The 20,905-nt window shown below is 34.0% G+C and overlaps 3 protein-coding genes across 9 annotated transcripts in view; 2 read left to right on the forward strand and 1 right to left on the reverse strand.

Annotated features, from left to right (window-relative positions):
- Positions 1–8,266, forward strand: part of LOC106786852 (serine/threonine-protein phosphatase 4 regulatory subunit 1-like) — a 131,702-nt gene extending 123,436 nt beyond the window's left edge. For all 4 annotated transcript variants that reach the window (XM_014748689.1, XM_014748690.1, XM_014748692.1 and 1 more), the window contains 8 exons: positions 1,525–1,667; positions 1,808–1,948; positions 4,966–5,136; positions 5,232–5,515; positions 5,586–5,808; positions 5,904–7,025; positions 7,137–7,413; positions 7,515–8,266. In XM_014748689.1, coding sequence (XP_014604175.1) covers positions 1,525–1,667; positions 1,808–1,948; positions 4,966–5,136; positions 5,232–5,515; positions 5,586–5,808; positions 5,904–7,025; positions 7,137–7,413; positions 7,515–7,675 — 2,522 coding nt within the window. In that variant the 3' untranslated portion in view covers positions 7,676–8,266. The remainder of the gene's footprint in view (positions 1–1,524; positions 1,668–1,807; positions 1,949–4,965; positions 5,137–5,231; positions 5,516–5,585; positions 5,809–5,903; positions 7,026–7,136; positions 7,414–7,514) is intronic.
- A 3,734-nt stretch (positions 8,267–12,000) lies between these two features.
- Positions 12,001–14,682, forward strand: LOC106786854 (N-alpha-acetyltransferase 11). Of its 4 annotated transcripts, none has more exons than XM_014748696.1 (2): positions 12,001–12,162; positions 12,827–14,682. In XM_014748696.1, exon 2 carries the CDS (start codon positions 13,063–13,065, stop codon positions 13,603–13,605), a length of 543 nt encoding a protein of 180 aa, XP_014604182.1. In that variant the 5' UTR covers positions 12,001–12,162; positions 12,827–13,062; the 3' UTR covers positions 13,606–14,682. The 4 variants fall into 4 exon arrangements, with proteins under 4 accessions (XP_014604182.1, XP_014604181.1, XP_014604183.1 ...); XM_014748695.1 differs by lacking the exon at positions 12,001–12,162 and adding an exon at positions 12,268–12,584; XM_014748697.1 differs by lacking the exon at positions 12,001–12,162 and adding an exon at positions 12,591–12,689.
- A 1,890-nt stretch (positions 14,683–16,572) lies between these two features.
- LOC106786853 (breast cancer anti-estrogen resistance protein 1-like) lies at positions 16,573–19,796 on the reverse strand. The gene is made up of 6 exons (XM_014748694.1): positions 19,650–19,796; positions 18,790–19,090; positions 18,356–18,711; positions 17,967–18,283; positions 17,458–17,814; positions 16,573–17,360 (listed from the first exon to the last, which is right to left on the reverse strand). The coding sequence occupies exons 2-6, from the start codon at positions 19,080–19,082 to the stop codon at positions 17,073–17,075; spliced, it is 1,611 nt and encodes a 536-aa protein (XP_014604180.1). The 5' UTR covers positions 19,083–19,090; positions 19,650–19,796; the 3' UTR covers positions 16,573–17,072.
- Positions 19,797–20,905: the final 1,109 nt, after the last annotated feature.

Genomic DNA, 20,905 nt, shown 5'->3' on the forward strand with positions numbered 1-20,905 from the left:
CTATATAATATTTTTCTATGCAATGAAAATTTATATCGAGATATATAAAATCGGTTGAATTTGTTGCTACGTGTGTTCAAATATCCACATAAAATCAAATAATTCGGTAAGTCAATTATATTCCAACGTTCTTTACTTTTTTTCTGTTTTATTCTTAGATCGTATCAAACGATAAAGTTTCACGTAAAGATTAATCAACATAATTGTTCATTTTCGTTGCATTATTTTTTAGGAAAATGAAATTTTCGTTCGAAAAAAAAGCGTTTCGATAATTGGACAAAAAGAAAAAGTTACAAAAATGTTTGTCTTCGGTTAAAATCGGCTAGGATTTTTTTGTTGCTGTTCTCCCTTTTATAAAAAGGTTCTCGATTGAAAAAAAAAAGGTTGTTCCTTTCGGAAAGGTGCGAGGATTTTTCCTAAGTCGGTAAAACCGTGCTGCGCCGGTTTTTACAGAATTCTTTTTTCCGAGCACGCCCCACCCCATTTTACGTCCATTTTCCGCCATTGAGGTATTTCGTTATAAAAGGGACTTCGACCCTTGGACCCTTCTAAGGTTTACAGAAATCATCCGAGAAAGGCCTCCATTTTTCTCTCTCTCTTTCTCTTTTATTCTCATTCTTTTTTTGTTCTCTTTTTTTCCCCCTGTGCGAGATCAACTGTAAAAAAAAAAAGGTTTAGAAGACACAATTTGATTGTTTTCTTGTGTAAAAAAAAAAAAAAAGGATCATTATAATTTCTATCCACATTTTTGTTAGCTTTTCTAATGATATTATCGAATAAATCTAAAAAAAAAAAAAAAGATATGGGATAGATGAGATTACTTTTTCATCGTTCTTTCTAATTCCCATTTCGCGTTTTATTTTTCTAATTCGATACCAAAGCTACTACTTCTCGTTTCTCATTATCGTAATAATCATTTATTTGCACGGAATGCAGAAAAGATATTAAACTGAATCGTGTTTCTGATTATTATTGTCTTAAAAAAAAACACACACAGAAAAAAAAAAAGTAATTCTTTTATCTACGATCGTCACACGTTGACGTTACATATATTCGTGGGAATAAGTATATATTACAGGTTATATATGAATAAAAGTGACGATGTTGAGTCTCGATAACATTATCACTTCGTGTAACCACAAAACTTGGTAATTTAGGTCTCATTAGGTAGCATGGTAATAATCAAAACACTCCCTTGATTATTATTTCTATCTTATAAATGAGATAGTTAGTTATTTTACGATATGGGGTTAATATAAACAATCACTTTTCATTGATATATATATTAAACATAACTTAATTATCAATATTCTTGTCCAAACAATATATTAATATATAAGTTTCAAAGGAAATTATAGACAGTTAATAAATAAACAACAACAAGTTGAAAATAAATTGTTCATCAGATTTATTAACTGTCTATAATTCCCTTTGAAACTTATATATTATTAAATATAACAGAATTACACAATTTTGTATCACACAATGAATGATTATTGAAATAGAAATGATTTATATTTTCAGAAATTGCGATTCGTTTAGATTTGGTGGATCAGTTGCCATACGCTGCTATGATCGTCAGGGAAGCTCCCCATTTATTTGGCGATGTACTTCACGATGGCATCCTTAGTATTATCAAAAAATATCTTCTAGATGTTGACAGTCAAGTAAGTTGAACTACAATTGTACCAGACATTGTTCAATTTTTATTTTTGTATCTTTTTTTGTTTTCTTCTTTACTGTTTCATCGTTCAACAAAACAAAATACTCACGAAAATTAATGAAGATTTTATTGTTTACCTTGCAGGTACGGCAATCTGCGCAAGAAGCATTGTTAGTTTTGATCAAACACGGAATGTTAGAAACGAAGATTATTGAGACCGAAATCTGTCCAATAGTAGAAGAATTATCCCGCATGACAGTCGAATACTTGAATTCAGGAATTTCTGTAAGTTTCCATCGAATTTAATATTTTAATAATAAACCACCAATTTTCATTATCATCATCATTATTATTAATATTCGCGTATCGTTTTACATAATTCAATTTCATTGAAACAAATTTTTGTTTCAATTATCATCGAAAAAACAAACAAAACAAACACGAATACTTAAGAATTAGAGAATGATATTAACGAAACCGAAAAAATAGTTCACAAAAATTACAAATCAACGAATATAAATATATAAAAGAAAAAAAAAAAAAAGAAATGAATTAATAAATTCAGAAGATAGAATTTTTCTTTCTTATTCTCAGGTATTCGTTTCGAGTGTAAAAATTCTTTTCAACATTAGCAACCGATATCCAATGTCTGCACAGCCCGAACCCCCTCGAACCCCCTGAACCCCCCGAACCACCATATTATAATATCTTCGACGGATTCCGCCTGAAAGACATGGGTAGTGAGATGTTCTCACGCAATCGCGTCTCACTACCTTGTCTTTCATGTGGCGTTCGTTGAACCCCTTCAACAACAACAACCAACCTCTTCTTCTTCTCAACAACAACAACAACAACAACCACTCATCGACACGAGAATCCGGGGAGAGGGGGAAATTGTCCACCCTTCATTTTCTTCTTCAACCCCCTTTCCCTCCCCAACCCCAACCCCAGCCCCATTCAACCCATAACCCATTTCATCGCCATTAGAATATTTTTCTCTGTTCATTTTCGAAAATTCGATTCCATTCGATTCATCACGTGGCCGTTAAAATGTTACGAAAAGGTTCATGATTTATACTTTGGAAGAAGGAATATGTTTATAGGAGTTGATAAAAGAAAGAAAAATAATGATAATGTGTGAGAACAAAATGAAGAGAGATAGAAATACTTTAGAAAAAGATAAAACACACACACACACACAGACACATATATATACACACACGACGAGAACGATCCTCAATAGATATATAGGGGCATGCTTTTACCATCAAAGCTGGTTTGTCATAGAGATCAACTATCACAGCCAGCTTTGATGAGCAAAATTGTGTCCTTCCTCAACGCTGTTTAAAACGAGAGCGCGAGAGGAGGAGGAGGAGGAGGAGAAGGGTGTGAGGAATTAGAGGGAAACTGAGCAAGAAAGATTAAATGAGTGTGAGAAAGATAGAAAGATAGAAAGGTAAAGGTAAAGGTAAAATGTGGGGAAACAATGTTGACGCTAACGAGTGTGTTGCCCCTTTTCAAAGAATCTCAAGAAAGAAGGAAATAATAGAAAAAAAGAAGAAGAAGAAGAAGAAGAAGATCGAACATGAAAAAAAATGGGGGAAAAAGATTTTCGAGAATGGTGATTGTTGGCAAATAAAAATGAGAGGAGGATACAATACAAACTAAATGCGAAAAGGTTTTTTCTTTTCGAAAATGTTTGCGGTCCGATAAATCAAATTGGCTGTGGAATGTTGCGAGTCATATCACAGCCATTTTGATGACCTTGGCCCGCAAAACCGATCGTCAGGGGAGAAGGAAGAGGATCTTCCAGAATAATATTGATTTTCTTTCTCACCCCCATGAAGAAGGAGGATGGGGAGGAAGAAGGAAGAGAGTGTAGGCTGTCTCTGTCACGCTTTTCAACCATTTTACCAAAGATATTGATTGCTTTTCAGATGCGAATCACGTTCGACGATCGATTATCAACGCGAGAGAGGGAGAATGGGGAAAAATGGGGGTAAGGGGGAAAGAAAAATCAAATTTTGTTCATCATAGAAAGAAGAAACTATTAAAAACATCAAGGGGTAAACGCGATCCAATCGTCAAATTGGCTGTGACGTGTAACTTTTTCTTTTGATTTCATATCACAGCCATTTTTGATGTTTGGATCGGGGTTTTTTTCGCATCGTTGGATCTTCACAAGTTCCTTCCTAAACTCATTGAAGAAAAAGAAAGAAGAAAATAATTCTGAGAGGAATAAAAAAGGAGAGAGAAAAAGAAATACAAAAATGTAAAAAAAAAAGCGAAGGTGGAAGGGAGGAGGGGGTTAAAAAGCAGCCTCTTGTTCATCTGCAATTCCGAAAATAACACAAAAGAAGTTACGAAAAATCTCGAGTATAACAACAATTCCATCGATAATGATGACGATGATGATTCCAATTGAAAACTTTTTCTAAAAATTGTAACAATTCGGAAAGGGGAGAACAGAAAAAAAACAAAAGGTTTATTTATCGTGTTCGCGTCGCTCACAAAGTGGTTGTCGTATGCTAATAAAACTATTCATATCACAGCCAGCTTTGATGAGGGCTGCGACACGATTTTCCATCAGAACAAATTTCAAATTCTACGAGAAGGATATATAATAATAAAAATCAACGATTCCCTCCGGGCCCCCCGCCCCCCCCCCCATACATATAAAATCACTTTTAAATAATTTTAATGACGAAGAAGAAGAAGAAGAATATATTTTCTGTTGTAATTTTTTCGGTTTTATTGTATTATAATCCTCTTATTTATTAGAATAATTTCATTTCAATAAGAGAAAAATGCCAAAACACAAACAGAATTTGATCGACTGTTCCCTCTCATCAGAGTGGTTGTGATGTGGATTTCATTTATCCTTCATATCACAGCCAGCTTTGATGAGCGGGACGGAACGATATGAATCTTCAAGAAGCCAACAGGTTTTGTTGTACGTATTGTTTTATACAAATATATTTATATATATAACATTAAGTATTGTATCATTTAATTATATTATTTCTATTTGTGTCACGTTAGTATTTAATCTGTATTATTTATCTTTCGATTTATTGCGAACTCGATAATTATATCAAATAACTTAACTAACAACAAGAACAAGAACAACAGCAACGTGTGTACGATTAATATAGAATTTTTCTAATATAAACTAGACAATTTTGTAAAACATATTATACTTTTTCACGAGTCGTTTATTCCCAAATTAGCAATGGTTTTTATTATTCCGAGTTAAATCCCCTTTTATTAAGCATTATATTGCATTTTATGTCGGCCCACAGCTCATGAGTAAAATGGCACTGCTTATTGGTAAAGAGCTCACAGAAAAGGTCTTCTTGGACAGATACATAGCTCTTTGTGAAGATAATATATTTCACGTTAGAAGGATGTGCGTATTACATTTTGGAGAAATGTGTACAGCGGTTGGAAAAAAAGCTCTTCTTCAAAAATTGGTAAGTTTAATATACACATACGTAAAATGTGTATTATTAGTACGAATGTTAAATGTTAATTGTTATAATATATATATATAAATATATTATTTCAGTTTCCAGTATTTGTCCAATTGTGCTTGGACAGGGTTTGGGGTGTCAGAAAAGCTTGCGTTGACGTAATGATGCCAGTTTCCTGTTGCGTATCTTTTCCTTATCGTCGAATATTATTGGCGGATATTTTAGCAACCCATCTAAACGACGATTCCAAATGGGTTAGAACAAGCGCCTTTCAAATTCTTGGTCCTTTCATATCAACCTTTGCTAAACAATTCACCGATGTTACTTATAATCAAGACGGCGAGTTGGTGTTCACCAGTCAACAGGATGATAATTTCAAGTAAATTTTTCTCTGATCATTTGCTAAATGATGTATTAATAGAAAATATAATAATAATGATAATTTGCAGTGCCGAAAAAAATAACAGCGGTAACGAAAGTGATCTTACTTCGAGCATACGATACTCCTACGAAGGAACGTTTCCCACAAAGTGTGCGATACGTAATCAAACATTCGATTCGGAAGATTACGATATTAGAGATGTATTAGATATTAATTGTTTGATGGAAGTTTACGAGCAAACGCAAAAAAGTTCTATGTTTAATTATCCTATCAAAGCACACAAAATGAAGGTAATGGGATTGATTAATTTATATAATAAATACATTATTATAAATCACAATATAATTTGAGAAGATATTTAATGATAATATATATTATTTTATAGGCGCAAAAAAATCAAATGACAGAAAACAAGAAAAGTGAGGAGGCAGACGAGACAGAAAAATTCAATACATTTCTTTACTATTATATACCACCTGAAATACCTCTCGATGATCCCCTAGTCTTGGCCGCTCAAAAATCATCGGAAAAAATCAAGGCGGCTAATAACAATAATAATAATAATAATAATACAAATATAGAAAATAAAACTGATTGTAAGAACAACACAGATGCAACGAATAGTTCAACGATAGCCACGAAAAAGGTGGATAGTTCGGATAAATGTAGTAGTAGTAGTAGTAGTAGTAGTAATAATAATAGTAACAACGTTGATAATCGAACAAATAAGAAAGAAGAGAAAGAAGAAAAAGATGATGAAAATGATAATAATTGTTCAGCGATATGGACCGCCGATGACAGCACAACAGATACCACCATAAATATACCAAAATTATCATTCGACAGGAGTAACGGTAAGGCGTATACATCTAAGAAAAATCAAAATATCGTACCTCAAGATATCATACCTCAAGATATCGTACCTCAAGATATCGTACCTCAAGATATCGTACCTCAAGATCTAGTTGATTATTTTGTATCGATGGCCGAGCCTGAATTATGCGAAGAAGGAGAAATCCCATATCACTGTGCCTTCAGTTTTCCCGCGGTTGCATTCACGTTAGGTAAAGCCAATTGGCATTATTTGAAGAAAGCTTATCAATCTTTAGCAGGTGCAAAACAATGGAAGGTTAGACGTACATTAGCATCTAGCATTCATGAAATAGCGATAATATTAGGCGAAGAAATTGCTGCCAATGATCTCGTGCCTATTTACGATGGCTTCATTAAGGATCTCGATGAAGTTAGGATCGGTGTTTTGAAGCATCTAGCAACGTTTCTTAAAATTCTTAAGCCTTCCTATCGTTGGCACTACTTACCGAGGTTACATAATTTTCTTGTCACCGATAACGAATGGAATTGGAGGTTTAGAAAGGAATTTGCCAGTCAACTTCTCGAAGTGATTACACTTTTCAATGCCAACGACGTAGCTAAATACATCGCACCTTTGTCTTTGAAATTACTCGTCGACAAAGTTGCTGCTGTTAGACAAATTGCGCTTATACTGGTAAAGATTATTATTACAGTCCTATCTTTTTATCGTCAAATGCTTTTTTTTTGTGTGTGTTTAATCTTATAATCCCAATTTACCAATGTTATTTTATTATTATTATTATAGGTAACTCGAATAGTTTCTCATCTTTCTACCGATGAACCTCTTGCCATGGCACTTATACAAGAACTCAGAGAAACACTTGCGATGAATCCCGATAAATGGGTTCTCAGGCAAACCTATGCTCTTCTCTGTGCCCAATTGATCATTGGCCATGCGATTAGCGGTGAAAACTTTGTCAAGGAAATGTTACCGAGTCTTGTAAATCTATCTTGGGATAAAGTTCCGAATGTAAGACTGGCCGTAGCTAGAACATTATCGCAGAACGTTATTACTATGGGTAGTAAGTACAATAATAACATTTATTAATATTAATATGTATCGTTAATTGTCTTCGTTATTTTAATTGGTTTCTTTTTTTTTTTTCTTTTTCTTTTTCTTTAGTTGACTGGTTAGGTTGCGATCATGCAGAAAACGTAGAGAGAAGACTTAAGCAAATGCGCTCGGATATCGATCGAGACGTCAGATTTTTAGCAGAAATAGAAGAGCATCATCATCACGTGCCGGATGTACAAATGGAACAAGCTAGAAATATAGTATTTTAATATTTTTTGATCTCTGTGGATGATAAATATTTTTTTCACTGTATCGAGGATAAAAAAACAAAAAACAAACTGTTATAACACTAATCTGTTGATTGTACGTGCATCGATTCTTCCACGCAATATCCTTCGACCAAAGGGACGACCAGAAGAACTTTGATTAAATTTAAGATTAATTGAATCGTCGAATTATATTACAAGTACTCGTCATCATTCTACAAAGAGGAAGAAGAAGAAGAAGAACATAATGGAAAAGACATGCGGGGATTCCTGACACGGCTTCTTTCCGCAATTTTATTCTAATTGCCACTGAGAATTTCAAGATAAACGTATGAATGAAGACCAATTTGTGAATGTGTGTGGAACGCGTGAAGAATGTATGCGTTTAACCATTGTGATCATTTTGTTTTTTATTTTTTAGTTTTCTTAAATGTATAAGTGGCTACTCAGACACAAGAGACACAGATATTACTAATAGATAGATGCATCGAGACGTTTTATAGTTTTGCTAAAAATGTAATATGATGTGTACCTTTGGGTTACGAACCATAGGTAGAACTGCAGATGAAAAAATACACTTATGGTTATATTTTATTTCACGTTACTCATTTCTTTATTTTAATTGATCGCTTCTAAGGTCATTTTTAATATAATAAAATATATATATATATATATATTTCCTTTTCTATATATAAGAAAATTTGCAAGGAAAGTAAAAACAAAACATCATAATCACAAACGCGAATTATATATGTTCCCGATGATACTATTTGAAAATTTAACGCGTCATCGAAAGAAAACGCGCTCGCCTAATTTGTTTAAAAGGAAGAGGAGGGAGGACGGGGGGGATGAGGGGGAGGGGAAATAAAAATAATATTCGCGTGACCCAATGCGCGATAAAAATCTTTCTAACGTACAATGTTCTAAAATAAGTAATGATCGTGTGATTTTATCGTAAAAAAGATATGCACTACAATATTATAATACGAGCGAACAATTTCAGTAACAAACTAATCGATCGCTACGTGATATTTCATATATATATATATATATATATATATATATATATATTACGAGCTTATATCGAGCTGCCGAGATTAGAAAAGTGTGTCCACGTATGTCGGACAATTAAAAATCATTGTTGGATAGTGTGTATAAATAGTGTACGATACGAATATTTTAAGAATGCACGAACGCGAACAGTGGACTTTATAGGATGAAATACTGAAATTTTTAATTTAAAACAAATTGTATAAGTGCGTTACAAAGTTTAAAAACAAAAACAAAAATGTGGAAGTCGATAGTTTTTTCCGGATATTGAAAGATTTAAACGGAACTTGGGGATGCCCAGGAAAAAAGACAGAAAAAAAAAATATTTTACTGAAAAAAAAAATAAAACAACAAAAAATCGAACGACCACACCGCGTCTTTTATCGGCTCTAGACGAAAGCAAAAGAAGCTAAGAGTAAAGCTGCAGTTAATTTATCCTGTATGCAACGAAATACCCCAGTCGTTAATTGTGAATATTTGTGAGAGAAAAGTAAGAAGATGGTATTTGTTTAAAATATTCTGTATAATATATTGTGTGTATTTCATAATAAGAAAAAGAAATATACTTGAAGCGATTTGTTACACAATTATGAAGACAATAACTATCCCGATGTTATAATTTTTCATTTTTTTTTTTGTTAACTCTCCTTTTTTAATAATATAATAATAAAATACAAGAGCTATAATATATTGCTTGCCATGTTGTACAGCGTTGCTTTTAAAAAATAATTTAAAGATATAAAATTTACTCGTCATAGAGAGAAACGTAGATTATATATATAAAAAAAAAATAAAAAACAAAAACGTACCAATTGTCGTCATCCGAAAAATTTAAAATATCCCGAGAAATTTTCCAGGAGGACAGGCAGTCATTTGACATGCCTTTTCTTCCATTTCAGTTTCCACTGTACTGCAATCGCGTAAACAATGTCTCCATCTGATTTGTCGACCTTTACCGCAGGTGACACTGCAGCTGCTCCAACCAGTCCATCTGCCCCACTTACGACGTGATTTCCGTTTAATTCGATTTTTTCTAACAATCCTCTTCGTCAATGGATTCGTTATTCTATCCTTTAACAAATTGATTTTTTCGGTCTCCGATTCCTCCCTTATCGTAATCTTATCGTCGATACTAGCATTTTTATTATCGTTCAACGTTTTCAAGGCTGAACTTAGATCACCTATGCGTACACATTCGTCCACTAACTTTGGTGTTTCCAACACCACTTCTTCCTCGATAGTTTTGTTATCTCGAGGAACTTCAATCTCCCTTGATTCCAATTTCTTCTTTTTATTTTCTTCTTCGTTTTTATATCTTTCGTTTTCATAGCTCAAATAATTTTGCAACTCGTTCACCTTCGAATAAACTTCTATACCGTTAAATTGTTAATTTGCAAATAATATGTATCTACGTTTAGAACTTAACTTACTTTGCTAACTAATTTCTCTGCGAGTTCTTTAATATCTTCGATTGATTTAACTGCTCTATCCGCACGTGGTTTTTCATTTGGTATTTGATTTTCTGATAAAATTGACAACGATGAAGATGTTTCAAGAACGTTAGGGTAGTTTGGTATAATTAAATCTTTACTTCCATTTCTCTTGGATCGAAATTTTCCATTTTTGGATGCCCACGATGATATCGTTCTTTCACTTTTTGTAAATACAATATCATCTTTTTTATGCAAACTTCTTTTATCTCGTACACTATCGTTCAAAATTGCATCTTTATTTTCTTTTATCGATGTTATTTCAGCTTGTTCGTTGTCATTTCTTTCACGAGATGATCTTTTATTATCGGACGTATCTTTTTTACGAGATATATCATCATCAATGTTTGATTTATCATTACTAGAATCTTCCATTTCCATTTTAGAATCGATCTTGTAATTGTCGATAATCTTAGGTGAATTATTTCGAATCATATGATTAGTTCGTTTGCTTTTAAAATGGGACATTGGTTTTAACGACTTCGGATGACGTTTGTTAGCAGCTTTAAAAGAAATACCTTTTTTCTTACCCTTCCCACCCAAGTGTTGTTTCTTCATTTTTCTTTTCTTCCCATGCCCTGCGACTCTTCGTCTTGCATTTTTGTTAGATTTGTTTTCCCTTTTAAATCTTGTTTTATTAACTTCAGCAAGATTTGATATTATTAAATCATCCTTAACAACTTTATTCTCGTCATCGTTACAACAAATTTTGGATAATATCGAATCGTTAATAGGATTATTAAAGTAATGATTTGTTTCAGTAATGTGATTATTAACAAATGTTTCATTAGAATTAGAAGATACGTCTCGATGATTAGAAATATTGTAATATTCGTTAAAATTGTTAGAAGATTTTCCTGAAAAGGAATTTGCTAGATCTTCTAAGTAATTATTTCTCAAATGTATCAATGACTTAGGGTGGTTATCAAATTTTGAATCAGTTCTTTTAACTCGAATATGCGTGTCATTTGACAATTCGTTTAAATCGAAATGTTTATTAATGTCGTCTAAAAGCATAGGTTTTTCAAGATCTAACAATGTCTTTTTTTTAACAATTTTCTTCACATCGAATAACGAAGTAGTAGTCGCAGTCATCATAATCGTTTCTTCAAATGCATTTACGTTTAAGGATTTTTTATTTAGAGTCCAATTAGAATTCGATGTTAAATCCTGATGATTTTCTTTAGAAATAATATGCTGTTGTTGATAATTATGCGATACACTGAAAGCTCTTTTCTGACGTCTTTTACTTTCTATTATCGTAAGTATAGAAAGTATGATCAACGGAATCCAAATCCATTTGCAACAACTCTGTTTCACCATAACACACAATAGCCTAATAGCACCCAATTTCTACAGCATTTTACATCCAAATTTAATTTAAAATAGTAGCGTTTTCTTTTTAACTATTTCTTTAGGTGACACTTATAAATCCGCGTCATGATATACAAGTGACAATCTTAATCGATTATGAAAATCGATATCTGATTACGATGGGAATATTGTAAAAGGAATAATCTGTTTGTGATATAAATTTTGAAATATATACACACCATATGAATACTTTCCATGACCATATAAAGTAAGTTACAATCTTATTCGTTTATCAAAATGAATACCTTATTACGATACGAATAAATAGATGTATACATAAATATGATATTTTATAAATATAAATACATTACTTATCACTAAAGAACAATCGTATTTGTGATATGAATTTAAATTTGGCGCGTAAAATCGGTCAATTGCAGTAGGTTTATACGGTTTGTGCATAAAAGCACGAAACATGCATAAAAGCTAGCGCTTTCTTTACCACGTGACCAGTGTCTGCTTCCTGTCGGCTCGAATAGGGATTGGCATTCAAAACGATTTTACTGTTTGTTACATTTTCCAATATCTGCATTCCCATCGGTTCATAAAATACTGAATTCGGACTTTGAACATCTGGTAAGTCATTTTATTTATGTGATAATTATTAATCAAGATGATGATTATGAAAAATTTCAAGAAATCATCACAATGTTGGAGGGGGAAATCATAACCTCACATACATAGTAACTGATATCTCAGAATATCAAAATGGCGTGTAACGGTACTTGAACGATTAGTTGGATCGTATTTTGATGTAGTGCAGTGTTAAATTCCTCGCATAAAATTTGTACATATTCAAGATTGGTATCTTTCGTCGTGAAAAAAGTAGTTTTTATAAAAGAAAAGAAATATTATGATACTGCTATCGCGGATCTAATCGTAGGTAGTTATTCCCATCTCGTATTGCAAGGTATAAAACTCGATAATGCAGGAAATCCTTCTGGCAGCATTCTCCGTGATAACGAGTCTACTGATCGTATTTGGCCTCGTATTATTGGGTAAGAATAAATAAGCAAGAAACGGAAGGAGGAAAATAATTTCTATAAACAAGCTGCTGATATTAATTTTATGATTATACGAATCTCTGAATTTAAAGAGACTAGGTATTTAACCTGCACTATCACGTGTACGCACGAATAATAATGCATTGTTATTGTTTGGATTTGATAAATATGTTAGATGGTTAATTGTATTGTATTCATTGTCGTAACTATTACATTTGTCAATTTTTTTTTTTTAGGCTGGTACTTAGTTTGGAAGTTCTTCCTATCGCGATTCCGATTTGTACGTGAATTACTCGGTGGAATGAGCGAGTCTCCATCCGTAAATGATTTGAAGAGTGCTCGTTCTCGTATCAAGAAAGTTCGTCGTGAATAAGTTCTGCGCTGTGCAATAGAATAATTGATTTGTGATAAAGTATCATTAAAGAGCAGAGTTTAGATCTAATCTGGAATAATATTAAAAGGAAACATCAAAATGTCTATAAACATACGGTGTGCAAACACGGATGATCTGTTGAACATACAACATTGTAATTTACAATGTTTGCCGGAAAATTATCAAATGAAGTATTATCTTTATCATGCTTTGTCTTGGCCACAATTGAGTTACGTAGCAGAAGATGAAAAAGGAAGAATAGTCGGATATGTTCTCGCAAAGATGGAAGAAGATTGTGAAGATAATCCACATGGACACATAACCAGTTTAGCTGTGAAACGATCTCACAGAAGGCTTGGTATTGCACAAAAACTTATGAATCAGGCTTCCAGAGCAATGGTCGAGTGCTTTGGTGCAAATTATGTATCCCTACATGTACGTAGAAGCAATCGAGCAGCTTTAAATCTATACATAAGCAGTTTAAATTTTGAAATTTCCGAAGTAGAACCGAAATATTATGCTGACGGCGAAGATGCTTACGCCATGAAGCGTGATCTTAAATTTTTCCATTTGGAAAAGGAAAGTGTATTTAATGATACTTATATGGACATTCATGCCGGTAGATGCTGCGATCATTCATAGTTGGATTGGAATATTTATACACGCTTGTATATAAATTGATCATTGAACATATTGTGATGTATTACATTAACATCATGCCATAGTATTTTATGTTATTTTCGATCAAGAATCACACATGAAACAAAAATGAAAGAAAATGTTGAATGATTTATTCTAATCAACTGAATGTTCAAACAATGCATCATCGACAAAATTTCAACATAAACATAAACAAACAAAAATTATGCAAAATGTCGTTGGAAATGTTTTATATATTATTATGAAGATATCTGTTAGTGTTTAAAAGTAGGAATTGAAGGTGTTATCGAATTGATTCTATGTTCTATGGTGCATACTTGATTGATAGTTTGTAACAGAAACAACAAATATTGCCTGTAATTACTTTTAAATACAATGTACTTGAAACATGTAATTTTTAATATGCAAAGTATCTCAGGAAAATATAAATCTTCTCTTTAAATGTTAGGCATTATTGTTAATCTTTATTTTTTAACCAAAATTATTCACTTGAGAAGAATATCAAGAAGACGTGTACACAAATTATTAAACTTTTTTCTTTTAAAGGAAAGAGGAGAAACGAAGGCGTGCACCTATAAGAATAAAAATCGATTCTGCAAATTATTTAGTGATATTTTGAAATTTATTCATTCGTTCGAAACAAAATTCGTGGCAAATTCGATAAATGCATCCTGTAAATACTTCTTCGAGTACAATTTGACACTTAAAAATTACATCTGGCATTGCACGATTCTTGAATACGTTAACTCCACTGTTGCATTTGGCTATCATATTCTTGTATTCTATTTTGTGTATACATATATGTCGCTTTTAATAGGATTAATTATAATAATGTGTATAAATACGTCTATTTACATTAAAACGATCTTAAAACAACGCGATTGATTGATCCATTCCGTAATACATGCTGCCCGAATAATAACTTAAAACGTTCACGTACATAAAGTATCTTATGGGATCGTAAGTATCATCAGGAACAAAGTCGTTGGTGTTCGTATGTAGTTCGTTTGATTCTTAAGCACAACAAGAACATTTAAAAGAACGTTTGTCAACGTTAAACGCGCTTTTTCTTCTCCCCCTGTTAATCACCTCCTCCAAGCCCACTCCCATAAACGCAATTATTTCTTATTTTCTGCTCGAACGATATAAAGATAAAAAAATAGGTACGTACGAGCAATCCTAACGACGTGGTATCATCGTAGTTATGATATTTGCGAACAAATTGATCCAGGTACAATGTACAAAAGGGAAATGAGAGAAGCGGATATGACATTAAACGATACTGAGATAATTAAAACAGTAATATACGTACGTGTGTTGTGTACACGTTTCGATACAAAGAATATCAATTGATATACATATTACTGCCTGTGTTGGTGTCTTCAAAGACAATTAATCGACATGTATGATGAGCACCTAATTGTTTAACCATTTATATTAACTCTGGGAAAAAGAAATCCACGTTTTTATTTAAACGTAAAAATAATAGATTTCTTTTTCCCAGATTTAATATAATATGTTTTATATATATATATATATATTATATGTATATATAATATGTATTATATATATATATATATATATGTAAATTCTAAATATACAAGAACGCTATATAGTCGCACAAATGCATTATTTTACAGAACACTGCCAATAAATTATAATACACGGCTTGTCAGCGAGAGATCACATCCGTCTTACGTTATTCTTTATCCTTTTCTTTTTTCTTTTTTACTTTTTCTCTCTCTCTCTCTCTCTCTCTTTTTCGGTTATACAATCTCTAAAAAATAAAGTGCGATATAAACTATCACCATTAACGTACCATTTCGTACTATAATAGCAATTAGGCGTCGCAAAATCTGCTGAGGTATTTTTATGTTTTTGTGCTCAAACAGCTGCGCACGCTGATTTTGCTCCGATGTTTAAGGGTTATATACATATATATATATATTAATCATTCTAAACGATCGTATTAATCACAAAATTGCTACCGAATGACCAATAATAATATATATATGTATATAAATACAGTTTCGCGTCGATAGTTCAAGTAAAAATCCTTCGATTCATAAACGGCGAAGGAAGATGGAACTTTGCTGCATATTTTTATTTATTTATTATCGTTTCTTTTTTTTCTTCCTTTCCTTTTTTTTTGGTAAATCGTAGCACTAATTATTTATAGTCAACGTCTATTGATCCGTGTCGCGTTTATTAATAATTATTTAGAATTTCGGAACTTCGTTTCATAGGCTGTAATGGAAGAGCTGTAGAAATGTAATACAAAAGGACATTGGAACCGATATAAATTTGATAGAAAATATTAATAGAAAATCCGACATCGTAAAAATTTCGTATAAAATTTGAGATGTTGTTACGTAATATTAATGTACGTTATATTAATTTAAACTAATATCAAAATCAATAGTTTAGAGTGAATTTGATCGTTTTAAAAGAAAATCCGATCTCTGTGTTCTCTTTTGTTTTTTTAATTATTATTATTATCATTATTATTATCATCATCATTATCATCATCGTTATTGTTATTATTATTATTATTATTATTATTTTATTACTATTAAATATTTTTTATTTAATAATTAACTTGTGTGTGTGTGTGTGTAAATTTTTCGTTACTTTTTAGTCCATCAAAATTGTTCAGAAACTTTCAAAGGCAGTTTTCGATATATGGCAGGTAATAATTGTTAGCAAATTACGATTGGTTCCGGACGCAGCTTTCTCTCTCTTGTAATTAGCACGAAAGTACCAAATATTTGTGTAATCGACGTACGGATTTCGCATCTACTCGAAAAATGACACGTTTACGTTTCCTCTATAAAATACTACAATACTTTTAATTCTCAAATACATTTATATAAACTCTTGTTTTTTCTTTTCTTTTCTTTTTTTTTCGGTTTTTATAATTTTTTCTTGTTTTTTTTTGTTTCTTGTATCATTTTTTTTTTTTTTTTCTTTTTAATTGGCCTCCCTTCAACCCTACTGCTATACCTGTGCTTTGGCAGTTGCATATTTCTAAATAAATCATAGGCCTAGATATTCCTTATCTTTAAAAAGATGAACAAAAAAAAAAGGGGAGACACGTTCAAGTTCCGAGAATATTTTCCCTCTTCGTATTATCCGTTCATCTTAAAAAGACACGTCCAAAGACTATAAATCTTATTCGTTCAATCGTCAGAAACCAGGATAGTTACAGTCATAGCTAAACTTTTAACGATCAGTCGATAATATTACGACGCTATTTGATTACAGTCTCCTAAACATTTTCTTCCCATCGTAGGATCATTCAAATATCTTCTTCGAGTTATTACAAAATGTTGTTGTAAGAAGACATTGATTATTCCATTTTTTTCTCTTTCCCTTTCCTTAATCATCTATCCATCTCATGCTTTAATTATCCAATCACGCGATTCGTTGCTAGTAGTGCAAGAATACATTCATGGCTGTTGCGCAGCATGTATCATGGCAACTTTGAGATCTTTGGCCAAGTGAGAAACGTCAACGACACTATCAACCATCTCTTGTACTGCAGTAACGCTAGGAAAAAATTGTGCAGCCTGTTTGGTCTTAGATACGGTTTGTGCGAGTGCCTCGTTCAAAGCATTAGCACATTGAAGGACTCGCGTTCTGACATCGTTTCTTGTAACATTCCTGTGTACCGTGTCACCAATATGAACGAGTCGATGGGCACTGAGTACGACGAATTTGCCATGGGCCAGAAATACCTGTACAATAATTCAACAATATATAATAATCTAAAATTGTATTAGAGTTATATATCTAAACGGGTATATCAATTATTCTTGAATTCATGAGACTCACCTTGGGTGGCTGATTATGTTCGACCGTTTGCAAGAAGGCGTCAATGGCATGAGTTAGGTGTGCACCATGCGTTATCACCTGAGCAGCATAGAATGCCAACAATTGTTTGTCGTTGGGATCCATGGGCGTCGGTGTCGTGGGTGGCATTTGAATGGCCGCATTGTCCGCCTCGGATACGAGCAAATCGTAACTGCTACGAAGTTCTTGTGGTAAGGATGCCCTCAATTCTTCCCGTTGTTTTGCGACGACCTCTCTCGAATCGAGATTAACGTAATCGTAATCTTCCCCGGCACCGCTGTTGTTGCTGCTGCCCGTCGAGATGATGGAAGATCGTTTGAACAATAACGTCGAGTTTCCCTACAATGAGAGAGAGAATGTTTTATTATCTTGTATCAAAACAATGAGATAGATTATCGCAATCATGATATACTTTATTTTTTGGAAACGTTAATAGAACATAGAAAGGACAAGGAATTTAGTTCATGTTATCGTAGTTACCAGATGCTCACCTGAATGAAACTGGCGACCTGACGAACGTCTTCCGTGAGTGCTCGTGCACACGCGATCAGCTGATCTAGTGGATCCGGTTGAACAGTTGGCAAAAGAGAAGGTGGTGGTGGCCCATTGGTAGGTGTCGGCGTGTCGCCACCACCGCGACAGAGTTTACCCGCGTCCCATTCCATCGTATCCAATTCGGTGGCGGCTTCCTGCACGAGTTTGTCGGAGTCACGAAGTGCCTTAACCAAGGGCCGTAATTTTGTAGCCAGCCCTTTGTCTGGCGCTTTGGCCGCGTTACCGAGCGTACCTAAGTGCGTAATGCGGACCACTTCAATCGATCGAACGATTTATCATTTCATTACGATATAATCATTTCCCTTGATTAAGTTTCAAGTAATACCTTCGGCAAATTCAGCTAAATCATGTAAAGACGTTCTCAATCTCAATGCTGCGAGCCTTAAATCCATCAACGTTGCATCCAGTCGTTGAGGTGTTCTCCAACCTGGACTAACAAAACCCAATAACCTTGCTATCGCTGATGAAGCTTCACTTTGCAACCTCTGAAGTCCTTCCAACGCGGCATCCAATTCCAATGGTAGTTCCTTGTTCATCGGTACGTCATAAATTTGCTGAGTTTGCATCGGAGGTGGCGGTGGCGTTGGCGTTTTAGGGACCGGTGTGTTGTGCCGCGATGGTAACGACGATGCTGGAAGACGTGGCCGTGGCACGTCATAATCTGGAGCTGCGAGACTCGACCTGGGAAGATAATCAAATAGAATAATAATCAAATAAAATGAACTATTTGATAAAATATAGGATAGGGGTGTATTTTACCTATTGGATCCACTGAGGGATCCATCGTTGGTCAAACTGGAAGCCGAACTACTCGGTGTTAATGGTTGCAACGGTCGTGGTACGTCGTAACAATCTAAAGGGGTGATGCCAGAGCCAGCAGAACAATTGGAGTTTGGCGTGCAGGATGTCGGTGGCCTTGGAATATCATAGCAAGATGGTGCAGGACTCGGACTACTTGCCGGGGATGGAATTACAGGAATTGCACGCGGTGGAACGTCGTAACAGTCGGTCACATCTCCACCGTTGTCGACTGAGCTTCTTGCGCTTGTCATGTATCGTCCTGCGAATGTACGAGAATCATCATTCTACATTATTCTGGTTACTTGAGTTAAACAATAAAAAAACAAAAGGGAAAATATATGTCTAAGATAGATTAAGATCTCAGAAAATGTTTGATAGGTTGGCGCGAAACAACGGTTATCGTGAATTATCGTGATGCTCGTGACGTTTGGTTAGAATTAAACGAGGTCACTCGGACGATATCGAAGCGCGAAATTTTCCCTCCGGCTCCAGGAAGTTATGTTTCCAACTATATATAGTACCGAGGATCGTTTAAAATGTCTCCGTAAGATCTCGAGGTAATGCATCGGCTTATCGAATTCCGATCGTCTTGTTTCCTGATAGATGCCTCACCGTACATTCGTTTATTCCTATTTCTCGAACACGTTCTATTCGAACCTAATGCGATAAATCACAGTTTCTCTTCTTCGACTATTTACAGATTATACGGTTTCCCTTCCTTTTTGTTTTTTTTGTTGTTTTTGAGATAAGATCGCGTATTATATAAAATACTAATCGTCGTTATATACCATTTTGCATAATTATGTTTTTAACTTTACCTGTATTGTGCAAATGTTCGTTGTTCGAATTTAGGGGTGAATCGTGTCTGGATGGTGGAGCAGGACTTCCGCGACTAGCTGGTAAATCGTACAGGTACACGTCGCCACACTTTTGCGGTGTCACGACCTGTGGGCAAAAATAATACAAAGAGAAAGATCAAATAACAACGTTTCGATTGCAATGGAATTAATAATAATCGGATGAAAGGATAAAGTATTCCCCTGATGCATCCCCCTGATGCATCCCCCAGCCCCTCCAACACATCGTTTTTCCCTTTGATATTTAACATTCGCACAAATTTCGATCCGATATGTTATCTTCTTTTCCGATTAATTCGCGGTAAAGAAAATCCATCCAAATATTTTATTGTTCCTACCAATTTGTTTTTCTTTTTTTAAAGCATTCTCATAGATTTTATCTTTTCACAACTACTCGTCGCGATCTCAATAAACGTTCATCCCGAAGGATTATCATTTATGAGAAAAAAAGAAGAAGAAGGAAGAAGATATCATGGAAGACAGAATTCCCATTTGAGACTTATAAAATATAATTTTGTAGAAAAGGATTTTACGCGAACGTCAACGACGTTGAAACTACAACAAGGGGTTAACGATTTTATCTAAGCGAGCGCCAATCATCGATGTTCCTCTTTCCTACTCGTGGAAAGGGGTAGTAGGTTCAAGGACTCATTTCGAGTGGGGTACTCTTATCGTTAAGGACTTCATTCTACTAACGGGATCGTTAATTGAATTCTATGTGGAAAAACGCAAGATTGGACCTTAAGTTTTTTAGCAATCGTTTAATACATGCATATGTATATATGAGTATGTATTAAATCGTATTACATAAAATATATCAACCCCTGACAATCGACACATTTTTCCTGTGCATAAAAATGCATTCATTTGACGTGGTTGGTAAATGCACACAAACTCGCGAAGAAAATACAATTTCGTCGTGGGAAAGGGATGGGAAGACGCGAAGAGACGACAGGGATGAGAGAGAATAAGGGTATTTGCAATGGACTAAACGAAAGAGTGCAAAAGAGAAGAAAGAAGAGAGGAAGAGAGAGAGTAGGTCCCTCGAGAGTGCAATCTCTGGCTCATCGTCCGCTGCTTTACAATAATAGAGCCTCTTCAACCCTTGCGTTATGCTTAAGCGTGCTACACTTTTGTTCTTCTTTTCTTTGTCCCCTTCCCCTCTTTGAAAAACCACGTCAGTTACTCCACCCCTGGGAGATGGTTCAAATTTTTGA

This window comes from Polistes canadensis, unplaced genomic scaffold (genome assembly GCF_001313835.1).
Source record: "Polistes canadensis isolate GaletaPanama2010 unplaced genomic scaffold, ASM131383v1 scaffold_85, whole genome shotgun sequence".
Taxonomy (NCBI): domain Eukaryota; kingdom Metazoa; phylum Arthropoda; class Insecta; order Hymenoptera; family Vespidae; genus Polistes; species Polistes canadensis.

Bases quoted from the DNA above. Each gene is read 5' to 3' on its own strand.
- LOC106786854 (XM_014748696.1), top strand. From the start codon at position 13,063: ATGTCTATAAACATACGGTGTGCAAACACGGATGATCTGTTGAACATA.
- LOC106786853 (XM_014748694.1), bottom strand. From the start codon at position 19,082: ATGACAAGCGCAAGAAGCTCAGTCGACAACGGTGGAGATGTGACCGAC. The intron at 18,712-18,789 runs GTAAAATACACC...TTATCTTCCCAG, and splicing joins TCCCTCAGTGGATCCAATAG to GTCGAGTCTCGCAGCTCCAG. The intron at 18,284-18,355 runs GTATTACTTGAA...GATCGATTGAAG, and splicing joins TTTAGCTGAATTTGCCGAAG to TGGTCCGCATTACGCACTTA.